Source organism: Anolis carolinensis, chromosome 6 (genome assembly GCF_035594765.1).
Source record: "Anolis carolinensis isolate JA03-04 chromosome 6, rAnoCar3.1.pri, whole genome shotgun sequence".
In the NCBI taxonomy this organism is placed as follows: domain Eukaryota; kingdom Metazoa; phylum Chordata; class Lepidosauria; order Squamata; family Dactyloidae; genus Anolis; species Anolis carolinensis.
Genome location: NC_085846.1, coordinates 38,690,619 through 38,706,742, shown reverse-complemented (window position 1 = coordinate 38,706,742; position 16,124 = coordinate 38,690,619). Strand labels below are relative to the sequence as shown.

Below are 16,124 nucleotides of genomic sequence, written 5' to 3'. Positions count from 1 at the left end.
TTCTAACAGTGGCACGGCAATACACACTACCTTTGCCACATCTCCCTATTAACTCATGACTTTGAGGAGGAGTATGGTGCTCCAGAAGTACAATCTTAGCCAGGATCTCAGTCAGTCTCCATGTGCTCATTTTACTGAGCAGTTTTCAGACCCTTCTACATATGCTCTAAAACACGGAAGAAACTGGCATAAAAGGTGTGTGTGAATAAATGACGTTTTGCAAAAGTGTACACTATATCAGGTTAACAACTGAAAAGCACGTGTTTAAAAAGTGTGCTTAAAACCTGATTCCAGACAAAAAATGTGCATAGTCGCATGACTGTATATCCCTGAAGTCATGGAAAACATGTTACTTCCTCCCTATCCCTTGGTGTGGACTACTCCAGAGCATGTTCATGTTTTAAAAGCCCGAAACAGCTGATCAGGACTGTCAAAAAATAGAGCCACGGACACACAAGTGGCTAAATGGAAGCATAGTTGGAAAGCAATTACAATTAGAATTCTCTGCAACAATTCCTTTGTTCTGATCTTTGTGATGTTAAACAGAACTTGAGAGAATAAAAAATTTGCTTGTGTGTACATTGAGATATTCACATAAGTGCCTATACGATCAAGCACATTAGGGAGAGAATTTTTTTTTAACTCCCACCTGATGTCTCCCATCCATCTTGCAGATTTGTAAAATCTGCTACAAAGGAAGGTGTCAGGATGCCAGAGGACCATTTCCTGGAACTGGCAGGTCGGTCTAGACTTGATGTCAGGTCCCACAATTTTTAAACCCACTTATTTAATCCGAATGTTGATGCTGTCTGGAAGCACTCTCTGTGGGGAAGAAAGAGGGAACTGGGCTTCCAACCTACAGGCCAACTGGCTCTCTGTCTCCAAACAAGAACCATTCCAGACAGCAAAGCCTTTGGGATCCCCAAGCCTTCACTACACTGCCACAGGAGAAGACTACAAATCCTAGAAACCACCTTGCAGGTGGTTGGTTTGCTGCGTAAGTACTTAAAATAGCTTCTTGAAAAATGTGCTTGTATGAATCCACCTTTAGAGAAAACTGCAAAAGCTGAAATTGGGGAACTAGTGGGCCACGCACTGGCTCAGCCCACTCTTCCACAGAGCTGAGTGCAGGTGCCAAAAGGGCCCGTGGCAAAGGGCACCTGGAGCAGAGCATGCAAGAGAGAGGCCCAAGACAACACAGCAGTCTGGAAAGCGTGGCATGCGTGTGTCAACGCTGCTTACTTAAATCCCCATCCGGTGCCACCAAGGACGATCGCAGCCACCAAGATGGCTCCAGCGATGGAGCCAATAATGATGTTGGTGCCACTAGGACCTATGGAAGAAAAGCAGACAACAAGTATCAGGTGTGGCCCGATGACCCAGAGTGCTATTTGACAGGGTAGCAATGGGAAAATTCATTTCAGACTTAAGAATTAGAGAGAGTAAAAAGCTTTTGAACTGCTTCATTGAGACTGGCTATTAGAAGAAGGGAGATACTACCCAAAAAACTGTGATGAGAGACTTGCTGTGTTCAGAACAGAATGGGCAAAATGAATAAAAATCTCTCTATGATGTACGCTCCTATCAGATTTCCCTCAAGTTTATACAGTTGTGGCATTCCTCTTTCCCTTCTTCCAGAGCAAAGGTTCTTAAACGTTTTCAACTGCAGAATCCTTTTTGAGGCAAAAGTTTCTCATGGAGCCCCAAGAAATGTTTATATATTATATTATATACTAGTTTGGGTACCCAGTGTTGCCCGGGTTATTTGAAAAAGTCATTTTTATTGTACAAAATGCATAAGGTTGTGAATGAACTACAACTCACATCATGCCAGGTTAACCCCCAGAATCTCCATCAGCACTTAAAGTTTGTTATGTTGGGCAAGTTTGCTCTATATGCATCATCAGTGGGGTTCAGTGTGCTCTCTGGCTGTACAACTCCCACTATGGTGAATCAGTCCCCTCAAACCTCTCCAGTAGGTTGAGTTAATCATGGGGGTTCTGTATACCAAGTTTGGTCCAGGTCCATCATCAGTGGAGGTCACAGTTTTTCTGGTTGTGGGTGAGCTACAACTCCCAGAAAGAAAAGTGAGTTCCCTCAAACTCCTCCAGTATCAAATTTTGACATATCAGGTATGTGTGCCAAATTTAGTCCAGATCCATTGGTGTTTGGGTTCACAGTATTCTCTGGATGTAGGTGAACTAAAATGCCCACAAATTAAGGTGAAGTTTCCCCAAGACCTCCAGGTTTTTTTGCTTGTCATGGGGGCTCTGGTGCCAAGTTTGGTCCAATTTCATCTTTGGTGGAGTTCAGAGTGTTCATTGATTGCAAGTGAACTATAAATCCAGTACCTACAATTCCAAAATGTCCAGGCCAATTCCCCTCAAAACTCACCAGCATTCGAATTTGGTCCAGCTCTATCATTGTTTGGGTTCATAGTGTGCTCTGGATGTAGGTGAACTAAAAAAAGGTAAAGGTTTCCCCTGATGTTAAGTCCAGTCATGTATGACTCTGGGGGTTGGTGCTCATCTCCATTTCTAAGCCAAAGAGCCGGCGTTGTCCATAGACACCTCCAAGGTCATGTGGCCGGCATGACTGCATGGAGCGCCGTTGAACTACAACTCCTATAAATCCATCCAAAGACCTCCAGTATTTTTTGTTGGTCATGGGGATTCTGTGTCCAAGTTAGTTCCAGCTCCATCGTTGGTGGAGTTTGGAATGCTCTTAGATTGCAGGTGAACCAGACATCCCAGTATCTACAACTCCTATAAATTATGGTGAATTCTCTACAAATTCTCTAATATGTTCAGTTTCCAATCAATTCCTCTGTTTGCTGTGTGGCATAGAAAAGAGTAGGAAAGGGTTATGGGAGAGGCAGTAGGCAGGGTTATGCAAATTCCACATCAATGAAGAGAGTAAGAAACACTGGGATGTCTGTGGTGTAGGAAAAACAAAAAAATCTAGGATGAAATTGTCCCTGTATGAAAGCTTTCACTTGGATGGTGGGCATTATGGTGATTGTGGAGGACATTGGCAGGTTTACGGCACTCTCTATAACCTGCAGTGTCATTGGAGGGTGGCCATGAGTGTCTCTTGAGTAGTGGGAGCTATAGCTATTTGTGGTAGTGGGAGCTTATCTGTCAGTGGACATCCCAGCCACACACATGCATATTTTCACTTTTATTATGTGGATAGATAGATAGATAGATAGATAGATAGATAGATAGATAGATAGATAGATATATCAGGCATGGACAAACTTTTCGACTAACATAAACTTAACAGTTTGAGAACTGCTGTTCCAGAGAATGCCAGACTGCCATTACTGAGGCTTTGGCCTCAGTAACCTGAGCAAGGGGCTGAACTGACTTGACTGGCAATATAAGAAAATGACTTCTACTAAACGTACTGTTGCTACAAGCTGCAGTATCTGCAAGGACTGCCCCACTCACCCAAATTCTGATATGTAATTATGAAAAAAGAAAGTTCCAGCAGACTACATCAAAAAAGTCTGATCTTGCAAACTTACCCTTGTATTTTTCTGTCTCCCCAGTAGGTTTAGGTTCCGGGATAGGGTCATAGACACTGCAGTCTTTGCCTGTCCAGTCAGGATAGCAGATACACTGGCCTTCATTGCTGCACACCTACAACCAAAAAAGAAGCTGCATGGATGAAGTGACACTAGAAGGTATTTTATGATGTCCTATCCAAAACCTTAAAATGCCCACTCATGCTACTTCCCTCCTGCATCATTATTTTTCACAAATATGGTACAGATATTATTACAACTATGATAGCAAAAATAAATAGCAATAGAACAGTCACTAGGAAATACTCCTCTAACCTCTTAAAGGCTAATTTTGAAGAAGCTTGCAGTAAAAACAAATCAGCATGTTCAGTGATGTTGATGTTGACCTTACATAATATACTGTACACATTATTTTCATCTAACTGATGTAAGGAACATATGGACTAGGTTGTGAAATATTTTTCCTATGGGCCTAGGGATAAGTACAGCCCATAGGAAAAGTCAGCTTTGGAAAAAGTTTAATAAAGACTTCACCTCATGACCCAGTTTCAAAATTTCTAATGCTTTGGTCTGTTAGAGCAGTGTTTCTAAACATGAGGGTCTGAAGATCTCTCCGTCTGTCCTTCTCTTCCTTTTTGGAATCAGACAGCTAATCCTCCCACTAAAAGCCCTCCTCCTGCTATGATTCACCCCCCACCCCACCAGTATTTAATGTTGACCATGTAGATAGTGTGCCAAGTTTGGTGCAGATCCATTGTGGTCTGGATTCAGGGTGCTCTTTGATTGTAGGTTAACTATAAATCCCAGCAACTACAACTCCCAAATGACAAAATCAATTCCCCTCCCCAACCCCACCAGTATTCAAATTTGGGTGTATCATATATTTGTGCCAAATTTGATCCAGATCCATAGTTGTTTGGGTTCACAGTGCTCTCCAGAGGTAGGTGAACTACATCTCTAAATCACTGTCAATTCCTCCCAGATCCCTCCAGTATTTTCTGTTGTCATGGGGGTTCTGTGTGAGAAGTTTGGCCCAATTCTATCATTGGTGGGGTTCAAGGGGCTCTTTGATGGTAAGTGAACTATAAATCCCAGCAACTACAATTCCCAAATGTCAAGGTCTATTTTCCCCAAACTCCGCCAGTGTTTAAATTTGGGCATATTGGGTATTCGTGCCAAGTTTGGTCCAGATCCATCACTGTTTGAGTTCACAGTGCTCTATGGATGCAGGTGAGCTACAATTCTAAAACTCAATGCCCACCAACCCTTCCAGTATTTTATGTTGGCCATGGGAGTTCTGTGTGCCCAGTTGGGATCAATTCCATCTTTGGTGGAGTTCAGAATGCTCTTTGATTGTAGGTGAACTATAAATCCTAGCAACTACAACTCTCAAATGACAAAATCAATTCCGCCCCAACCTCACCAGTATTGAAACTTGGGCATATCGGGTATTTGTGCCAAATTTCATGCAGCAAATGGAAATACATCCTGCATATCAGATATTTACATTACGTTTCATAACAGTAAGAAAATTAAAGTTACGAAGTAGCAATGAAAATAATTTCATGGTTGGGGGTCACCACAACATGAGGAACTGTATTAAGGGGTCACGGCATTAGGAAGGTTGAGAACCACTGTATTAGAGAAATATGGATAAGACCAGAGTAAATAGTTCAATGTCTCCATCTGTGCAGATCAGGGTGGGTAGCTGGAGATACCTCCTGGGAAGCACCTTGATGTAGATCTCACTTAACATTTGCTAAGATCAAGGCATTGACAACGTGACTTCTTGCCATACTATACAGGCAGCCACAAAGTTACAAAAAGGTTTGTTCTGAAGTTGAATTTGTTTGTAAGTCAGAACAGGGACTTTTTAAAAGCTCGGGCTGTGGCGCAGGCTGGAGAGCAGCTGCAATCAATCACTGCAATGAATCACTCTGACCAGGAGGTCATGAGTTCGAGGCCCCCCGAAGCCTATGTTTGTTTGTCTTTGTTCTATGTTAAAAGGCATTGAATGTTTGCCTATATGTGTAATGTGATCCGCCCTGAGTCCCCTTCGGGGTGAGAAGGGCGGAATATAAATGCTGTAAATAAATAAATAAATAATAACTTCAGCCAAATATATATATATATCTTTCAACTGTGGATAGCCTAGGGAAGGGGTAAAGACTCCTGTAGTATTTGTTTTGCTGTCTATGCCCCTGTTCAGAAGATTTCTCCTCACTGCATGTCCTGTGATAATTGGATTTTGAAAAATTTGAAAAAATTGGCTTGTTGCGGAAACAAGGGTTGTCGATAAAACTAAGTGGAGACATCTTGCCCACGTGATAACTCTTTTAGCGATGATTTCCCTTCTGGGGATAGATTTCTTTCACTTCCTGCTGTCTCACCCCTGTTCTTAACTATGAGTAATTTGTAAGTCAGATGTTTGTAACACAAAGGTTGCTTAATTTGTATGTTTTACCCCATGGTCAAAGCAGATCTGGCTACCCCAGCTGCCTGGGCAGGTGCTGAAATTAAAGGCCGACAGAGGAAGGCATTTGTGGTCCAGACACAGCATGTTGGGCCCACAGGGTGTCCCATCTTCCACGTAACTTATATCCGAGCCATCCACAAGTTGTACATGGCCACCCCTAAGGAAAGAAAAAAGAGCACTGTCAGGTGGCTGCAATACTGAACAGCTCTCAGAAATGAAAGAGATTACGGTAATTAAGAAATTAATCATGTTGACAATGACGTGGTTGGAGCATGTCAGCCAACACATTTGATAACTCCATCAATCTTGCTCTCCAAAACACTCGCAATCCACACAGAAGTGGTAGTTCTGTGTTTGGAGGGCTGCGGCAGACAGATGTTCTGAATTTAATTATGAGAGAACATCAGGGGAAAGACACTTAAGCATATTCACAATCTCTTCACACATATACAAGCAGCTGCTTGTTCCAGAAGGAAAGGAAATTTTAACTTCAGGCCTCAGAGGGAAGGCGAAACAAAGGACCACCTTAAGAAGATGGTTTCCCCAGCACATTATTCCTTCACTTCAAGATTTAAGGGGGAATTATTTGAAAATGAATGGAAATAATAATCTCCCCCAAAACCAGAGCAAATATTATTATTTAAAGAGGCCACAATGCAATTTGACTAGGGAAGGAATATCGAGGCCATTCTGGTAATCCTCCTCCATTACTTGCACATCCTTTGATCATAATGTCTGAAATTGTTCATCAAATTGATATGGGAGTGTGATCCTTTCATCAAAACTTTAAACTTTTGGCCTCACTGTTGCTAGACCTGCCTGGCCAAGAAAATATTGTGTAGGTTCCCAACCCCAAAGAACACTTTGCTCTGGGATTGGTCATTTCCTGGAGTGGTCAATGCATTGACAAAAGTTGCTTTTTGTATGATATCTCCTTAAACAACAGGAAACAGTGCAAGCTGAGCAAAGTCCATGCCTTGTCACCAATTGTGTCAAAGTAAAAGAGGTGTAAATTAATCATTGGCCATAAAGGTCATGAGATGGTGCTAGATTCTAGAGATAAGGTGAAGTATAAAACCATTGTTCTAACTTTGCCCATTGTTCCTCCAGCAATAGATAGTAGAAGAAACCTCACATGCACAGTTCTTTTGTTTTCTCTAAACTTTCTGTAAAAAAAATCTTTTTATCTTCATGATCACCTGTATCCATTTACCTGGGAGAAACAATTCTAAAGGAATCTTCTAGAGCAGTGATGTGAGAGACAAGCAATCCCAACCCCAGGAGCTGATATCATATCTGTGCCTCTTGGCTAGCATTGTTTCTTTCTTTACTGTAGATTTGTCAAAGACTGACAAACAACAGTTTGTGGACCATCATTTTGTATAGAACTACTCTCAAGTGAATATGATCTCACTAACCTGCAGTCAACGTAACGCTTCTGGTGGTAGAAAGTCATTGTGGTGATTTCACCAAGAAGTTCACCCATACGTGGAGGGCCCGTCACATTGGCGCAAAGGAGGTATCCACACAACACATCCCTGAATGGACACGGGAAACACAGACACAAACACAGAATAACAAAAGAGTGGATTTCTCAGCCAGTTACCTACTTATAGCACAGTGGTCACTTGCCACAGTAGTCTATTGCAGTGAATCATAGGTAGAGAATACAGTGAACTGGGGTAAAGGAGGAAATCTCAATTCATTTATTATGTTATTTACATACTGCTCGATAGTAAACATTTCAAAATTGTTTATGCTTAAATATACTTCTAATACAATGTAGAGCACCTGTATTTACTCAGGTCTAATGAATCTGATGCACACCTCAAATTTCAAAACCCTGAAATTTAAAAAAAGTATTTGCTGTTGAATGTAATGTACAGTAGCAAAAAGTGGGGACTTTGTAATTTGGCCAAAAAAGGTGTGCATTACAGTTGCTGGCTGTTTAAAATTCATTATTTAAAAACAAAAGTATTGGAACACCAAAGCTTTCAGCAATGGAAAAGAAAACCTTGGGGTGCATTTATGCTGTAGAATGAATCCACTTCAACTGCCCTGGCTCAATGTTATGAAATCATGTAGTTTTAAAAGATCTTGAGCCTTTTCTGCCAAAGAATGCTGGCAGCTCACCAAACTACAAATCCCAGGACTGCATACCATTGAGTGCTGGGCATTAAATTTGAGGTGACATCCCTCAAAGAGAAGCTCCAGGCGCACTTGAAGCAGCTTCCCCTTTTGCTTGGGCTCAGCACTAAGACTCCTGTATCAAACGAATCTAATGTACACACTAATTTTGGCAAAATAATTTAGCCAAAAAAGGTGAGCATTAGATTCAAATAAATATAATAATTAAGAAAGGCAATACCGGGAAATTAAATCCAATTGCTGATCCCAGCTAAAGTGGACCCATTGAATCAATTATTAAATGATCACTCAATCTTATTTTTTGTTTGTTTTCTTTGGACTAGTTACTGAATGTAGTTAATCTTATGTAGATCCCGTGGTTTCTTTTGTACTAGATTTCAGTTCAAGTTTTAATTACGGAGTTAACTTTAAAAAAATCAAAACATTATAATACATGATGTTTTGGTTACTCACTGCTTGACACAGGACACCCAGCGGTTTGCCTCACGGCCACAATTCCCTCGCTCAGTGCCTTCTACATTCAGCTTCTCATAGCAAAACCTTTCAGCGGAGGCTTAGGTCCCATGCAGACAGGCAAGACAGAGAAGGCATTAAAGACAGACCAGAGGGCCCAACTAGTATTACATTTCCCAATACATTCATTACATTTTCCAACACACCACTGCCTCCTTGGTGTGTTGATCTAACACAATTCTCATAACATTTGGATAGCATTACGGCAAATATCCAAGCCATATAAAGTATTACGGAGGTTGCATTCCACCACATTAGAGGACATCAGATTGTGGGAATAGAGGACATCAGATTGTGGGAATGGTAGTGATCCTACCAGTTGTGTAAGCCGCTCTGAGTCCCCTCGGGGAGAAGGGCGGGGTAGAAATATTGGAAATAAATATTGGAAATATTGGGTTGGCTTCTTTTTGGACCAAACATTCTTTTCAAGAAGATCTTCATAAAGAATATTTGACAATATTTAAAAATGATCAAAGAAGTGTTTGGAAACCATGACAAGAAGTATCCTGGAGAGACAACAATCGTCACAGTTTGAGACATTTATGCAAAAATGTTCACTTGGATTTTTAGCACAAACAGAATTTCTGAGCAGAAAATAATATTTCATGCCAAGAAAATGCCATATTTTTCTGTGCAAAAGGACACAAGCAAATCATTCCCCAATGGCAAACAATCTTGAGGAACATGGTGGCACATCTTGCAGCAGGAAGGAGAAGCCTTTGCCTGTGTATTTGTGTTTCTTTGGATTTCATTGTAATAAGGTACTGAATGTTTGCCTATGTCTGTTTATATGCTTTAATCTGCTCTGAGTACCCTCGGGGAGAAGGGCGGAATATAAATAAATTATTATTATTATTATTATTATTATTATTATTATTATTATTAGAAACACAAGTTGAGTCCACAGCAGACACTCTGTTGGCTGTTATACTGGATCACACGTCGGACACTTCCCAAGTGTCTAGGACTGTGTGATGTATCGGCGAATAATGTGTGCAGATCCCAGTAAGGTGGCCTTCTGCAGCTGGCAGGTGGTAATTTTGTCAGCGCCGATTGTGTTCAAGTGCAGGCCAAGGTCCTGCACCCGGTGTGCCGATCACAACTGGGACCACCTTGACTGGCTTGTGCCAGATCTTTAAATCCTCATATTGTGTCAGCTTTTCCAGTTGTTTCTCCTCAATCCTGCCGTCACCTGGGATTGCAACATTGACAATCCATACTTTATTTATTAACACGATTGTGAGGTCAGGAGTATTGTGTTCCAAAACCCTGTCTGTCTGAATTCGGAAGTCCCAGAGTAGCTTGACATGTTCATTCTCTGTAACTTTTTCCGGTTTGTGATCCCACCAGTTCTTTGTCACAGGCAGATTATATTTTTGATATAATTAATATAATTTTAATATAATTATATTTATTATTATTATTATTATTATTATTATTATTATTATTATTATTATTATTATTATTATTATGCTTTTCCTATATGGCAGGGGGTGGACCTGATGGCCCTTATGGTGTCTTCCAACTCCATGATTCTGGGAATGAGATGCATTTTTGCTCTTGGTCGGGAGGTGGTGCTAGTGCTTTCACAGGCTTGAGATGAAAATCTCATTGATTTGTTTGCTTATTTATTTATTGTGATATAGGAATGTCCTCCACTGACCCGGCTTTTTGGAATGTGAGTTAGGTGACTGATTAGGGAGCTGCAATCAGATCATCACTAGATTTGCTGCTGAACTCTGATCAACCTTTCAGCCCTTGGCATTTTCCCAGGATCACTTTATGTTGCCCCCACTGACTCAAGCAATTACACACTTCCTAAGGCTCTCAGGCTTAGAGCATCCGGGTGTAATTCAACCAATCCATTCCTCCATCCTTTTCTCCCACCTGCAGCAGCTAACCCTGGTCAGTTCTTCAAAAGGTGAATCACCAAGAGTATTGCTTACCCCGTCCCCACAATGCATTGCATTGGCGATCCCTGGTTTTGCAGCGACCTCCGTAACACCGGCCCTGCAGGGAAAAAAAGAAGAGATCTGTAAGGGGATCAAGCAAAATGACTTCTTGTTGTTGTCGTGGTGTGGCTTCAAGTCATTTCCAACCTATGGCAAACCAAACACAGGGTTTTCTTGGCCAGATTTGCTCAGAAGAGATTTACTGAGGCTGAGAGAGAGTGACTTGCCCAAGGTCACCTAGCGGGTTTCATGGCCAAATAGGGATTTGAAGCCCAGTCTCCACACAGATCTAAAATCATACCTCTCCCAGGCCCCTTCTACACTGCCATATAATCCATATTAACAAAGCAAATAATACACATTATCTGCTTTGAACTGGATTATCCGAGTCTACACTGCCATATAATCCAGTTCAAAGTAGATTATCTGGATTTTATATGGCAGTGTAGTCAAGCAACATCAGAGTTATTATTAAGGTAAAAAAGACAAGTTAGCAGAGTTCACAGAGCAGACTTATATATGGCAGTGTAGACTCATAAAATCCAGTTTGAAGTAGATAATGTGGATTATCATCTTTGATAATCTGGATTGTGCAACATTTGTAGAAGGGGCCTGGGAGTACAGATTCAGGCTAGATCTACTGCCATATAATCTAGATTATCAAAGCAAATAATCCACATTATCTGCTTTGAACTGGATTATATGAGTCTACACTGTCGTAAAATCCAGTTCAAAGTACATAATCTGGATTTATATGGCAGTATAGATGGGGCCTGTTTCTCTTCTCCCTGCATTACTAAGGCCACTTCTAAACTTCCATATAAAATCCAGCTCAAAACAGATACTGTGGATTTTATATAGCAGTGTAGAAGAGACCTCATATAATCCAGTTCAAAGAAGATAAAGTGGATTATCTGCGTTGATAATTTGGATTATATGGCAGTGTAGAAGGAGCCTAATTGGAACTACTAAAGAGGGATAACATGTTAAAAATGGTACATTATGAGTTCTTCTAAAGTGGTCTAAAGAAGCGTGAATTCTCCTGATACAGTTCCTTTTGAAATGTAACACAACAAGTTGCCATATGGGACTCAGATAACATTAAACAAATTTTTAAATATCAACTATTCATTCAATACGCCCTCTGCTTCAAGGCCTCAAGCTGGGCAGCCTTCTCTTCATATCGTGAAAGGTTTACATGATTTGCTGGCTCCATGTGTTTCTTATTGGAAGGAGGGAGGGAGAGATAAATCACTCCAAACTAGGACTTTTAAAAAGTTTATCAGAGTTCAGCACTGAAAAGATGGATAAAAAGAGAAAAAAGTTGGAGAGGTTGGTTTAAAATATAGTTAGCTGCACTTTGCTTTGGATTGCATCCTGACTCATTACACAAGAGTTCCATGCGTGATATATGCAAACGTGCACACACACAATTTTCCCTCTTCCTTCTGCTGGCCTCTCTTATTTTCTAAGAAGTTCATGGTTATATTTAAAAATAGCTCTTCTTTCCTGAGCACTCCGGGTGCATATGGGTTTATTAACATATTCAAAGATAATAAAAAATATTTCCAACTGTTTCCTAAAGAATAAAATTGTTCCTTTTAATTAACTTTTTAAAAAGATAATGTCTGGTACCTGCATTTATGGCACTTTCTATACTGCCACTATATTCCAGGATTTGATCCCAGATTATTTTCTTATCCCAGATTATCTTGCAGTGGATTCATATAACCCAGTTTAAATCAGATCTGGGATCAGATTCTGGGATATAGGCCAGGGTAGAAGGAGCCCTAGTGAGGTACTAGAGGTGTCTAGCTAGGAATACTACGTATCCCTCTCTAAACTGTACATTTTAAGATGAAACAAACAGTTTAAATGGAATCATAGCATCATAAACAGTGTACATAGTAGTGATAGCAGAAAGAAGAAAAGCACAATGCAGGGCTACTTAATTGTTTGTTAGCTTCTATGATTCAGGACAACCTTTCTAACCTGTCAGTTTCCAGATGTATTGGACAACACTTATAATTATGTCAAACTATCATTCAGATTGTGGCCTCAATCATTCAGACTGAGGCTGCAGTGGCGCAATGGGTTAAACCCTTGTGCTACTAAACGACTGACCTGAACGTTGGCAGTTCGAATCGGTAGGACATGGTGAGCTCCTGGTGTTAGCCCTAGCTCCTGCCAATGGAAATGGAGAAGCCAGAAATATTTTCCCCAAAGCCAGAAATAAGCACTGCCTCCAGAGCCAGAAGTGAAATGAGAAGGCTTTGCCTTTGTCTGTGTGTGTGTGTGTGTGTGCCATTGTATTGTAACAAGGCATTAAATGTTTGCCTTATCTGTTTATATGTTGTAATCCTCTGAGTCCCTTTGGGGAGAAGGGCGGAATATAAACAAAATATTATTATGATTATTATCAATATACACTGCCATATAATCCAGATTATCTGATTTGAACTGGATTACATGAGTCTACCCCAGTGGCGCAGCAGGTTAAACCACTGAGCTGCTGAATTTGCTGACCGAAAGGTTGGCAGTTCGAATCCGGGGAGCGGAGTGAGCTCCTGCTATTAGCCCTAGCTTCTGCCAACCTAGTAGTTCAAAAACATGCAAATGTGAGTAGATCAATAGGTACCACATCTGTGGGAAGGTAACGGCACTCCATGCTGGCCACATGGCCTAGGAGGTGTCTACGGACAACACTGGCTCTTTGGCTTAGAAAATGGAGATGAGCACCAACCCCCAGAGTTGGACATGACTAGACTTAATGTCAGGGGAAAACCTTTACCTTTACCTTTATGAGTCTACACTGCCATATAATCCTATTCAAAGAAGATAATCTGAATTTTATATGGCAGTGTATAAAGGACCTATATCACATAGAAAATGCCAACTTGAAAACTATAAACTATTATTTATGAAGCAGCCAATAAAACAGTGCCTTATACCCTTCTATACTGACTTATACTCCAGTATCTGATCCCAGATTATCTGGAATTATATGAGTACATGGCTATATAATCCAGTTCAAATTAGACAATCTGGATTCGGAAACTGGGTAATGTGGCAGTGTAGATGGGGCCTCAGAGTGCAAAGATCCAGGTACATCCCAGCAAGAGTATGAATGCAGTCACGTCTGCAACACCAGATACCTTTGTCATGGTCCTTGACTATGAAAGCTATGACACCAGTCTTACCTGCTCATTATCACAAAAGTAGCCATCCTGCTTGTGCATATTGGAAGGGCACTAGAGAGAGGAAGAAAAAAAAACAAGATTAAGCAATATAAGGCAGGATAGCTACTTTTCCCTAGAACAGTAGTTCTCAAGCTGTGGGTCCCCAAATGTTTTGACCTTCAACTCCCAGAAATTCTAACAGTGGCTGGGATTTCTGGGAGCTGTAGGCCAAAACAACTGGGGACCCACAGGTTGAGAACCACTGCACTAAACAATCTAAGGACTTTTTTTTTAATAATAGTTTTTATTGTGCTTTTATCTATTATTACAGTGAAAGCGAGGAAAACAATTGTGTGTAGACAGTGGGGTGAAAGTAGAGACCAGAGACCAAAAAAGCAAAAGAAGATAACACCAGCAAAGGAAAGATAAATAAATAATAAACTTAAAAAAATAGGTGTAAAAAAAATTAAAAAGAGAGAAATAATAATAATAATAATAATAATAATAATAATAATAATAATAAACAAAAAAAATGTGGATGACTTCCCATTGACCTCTTGAGGGTTTCAAAATCTTGTAGTCTGTTTTCATCTCAGGTATTAACAGTCTTGTAGTTTTGGTGTATATCACATACCAAATAAGTCTATTGTTAAATTATATCCTTCTTTCTGAATGAAGTCTCTGAAGCCCAGCCAGTCTGTTTTTTCTTTGACTTCTCTTAGTCTTTGAGTTAACATATCCATTTGTATTATATCAAACAATTTTAGAATCCAATCGTTGATGGACGGTACCTCCTTTTGCTTCCATATTCTAGCCTAACAATCTAAGGACTTAATCACATTAAGGCAATGAAATGGATAAAAATGTTTGGCTCAGTAGAGCTCAGTAGAGTTCCATTTTCTTATGAAACTATGAATTCCTTACCTTCACCACACTTTCATGCAACTTAGTATGTTCTCTGCCTTCTTTGAGTAAATTTCTCACCACATTACAGATCTGAGGCCCTAACCACCATCCCTCCCTCCGCATTATTTGTTGAAAGAAATCCTCTCCTTGAAATCTCAGTCTCACTCTGTATTAATGTGAGAGCTGAGAAGTTTCTGAGCGTGCTTAGTTTGTACCATTGGGGAAGGAAGGAAATAGGTATTTCAGTGTCATTTCTGACATGGGAGAAGAGGGAAAAACTCTGCAACTTAGTTGTATGTGCTCTGGGAACAAAGTATTATACACTGCATAATACTTTCAAAATCATATACAAATTACTAGAGGATACTTGCATGATCGCATTATTGCAGCCAGGCTCTGAAGCTGCAAGGCTATTCAATGCCAATCCAGGTCGCCAGTTGCAACATTCCCTCTTGTCTATATTGAGATAATGCTTCTGGAACACTGCTAGACAGCTCTGAAAGGTGCTGGAGTTTAATTCAACTCAGTGGGCCTTATTTTAAAAAATTTTTATCTTGAAGTGACATTATCAAGGGCCCGATCAGCACTGCCATATAATCCAGCTTCTGAATCCCAAAGATCTGGAAACTTGGATCATTGCAGAATTGCAGCCAGGCTTTGAAGCTGGAAGGCTATTCAATGCCAATCAAGGTGGCCAGTTGCAACATTACCTCTTGCCTCTGATAATAATGAGATAATGCTTCTGGAACACTGTCTACCCAGCTCTGAAAGGCGCTAGAGTTTAGCTCCTCCTACAACTCCCCCTCCCACATTTTCAATGAAGACCACTACATTACAAAAAAGGCCAAACTTCCAGCTGATTTCAAAAAATCCAGTTCCCCACCACCTTCTGAAATGTTGAAAAAGCTTAAAAATACACAAGGAATGCTCTCTCCTACACTTGAAGCCAAACTAATGTGGTGGGAGCAGTGGCTTCCCGGATTTTAAGTGTAGCACTCAGTGGAATTTAGTACATGTGATGAAGTGGCAAGAAATATTTCGAGAACACCTCGCTAGGCATAACTGATAAACTTTCAGTGGAAACATGTCACAAAATTGCATTGGTGGACCTAGGAAATACCTAGAGAGGACACATTTTTTCAAATGGAGGCAAATGAAACCACTGGTCCTGCAGATATGGGATCATACTGTATTTCAACATCTGTTAAATTGACAGAATTATTATATTTATTTTATTTATTTATACCCTATTTATTTATACCCTACTTTTTCTCTCCACAAGGTTAATCAAAGTGGCTCAATCCTTCATGAATAAAAAAATCGTTGCTAGCCATAGGATACAGACTGGGAGATGATTATCCTCCATGGAACAAAGTAGACATAAGGGAAGTCCTTACAAGATTCTACACACAGTGGCAAAT

General features: G+C 40.4%; 1 protein-coding gene across 5 annotated transcripts in view; it reads right to left on the bottom strand.

Annotated features, from left to right (window-relative positions):
- adam11 (ADAM metallopeptidase domain 11) overlaps positions 1-16,124 on the bottom strand; it is a 105,401-nt gene that overhangs the window by 16,548 nt on the left and 72,729 nt on the right. For 4 of the 5 annotated variants that reach the window (XM_016994520.2, XM_016994519.2, XM_008113210.3 and 1 more), the window contains exons 19-25: positions 13,819-13,869; positions 10,613-10,676; positions 8,607-8,706; positions 7,424-7,543; positions 5,994-6,162; positions 3,530-3,644; positions 1,243-1,333 (exon numbers count right to left, since the gene is read on the bottom strand). In XM_016994520.2, the coding sequence (XP_016850009.2) occupies positions 1,243-1,333; positions 3,530-3,644; positions 5,994-6,162; positions 7,424-7,543; positions 8,607-8,706; positions 10,613-10,676; positions 13,819-13,869 (710 nt within the window). The remainder of the gene's footprint in view (positions 1-1,242; positions 1,334-3,529; positions 3,645-5,993; positions 6,163-7,423; positions 7,544-8,606; positions 8,707-10,612; positions 10,677-13,818; positions 13,870-16,124) is intronic. The other variant, XM_062957978.1, reaches the window with a different exon arrangement.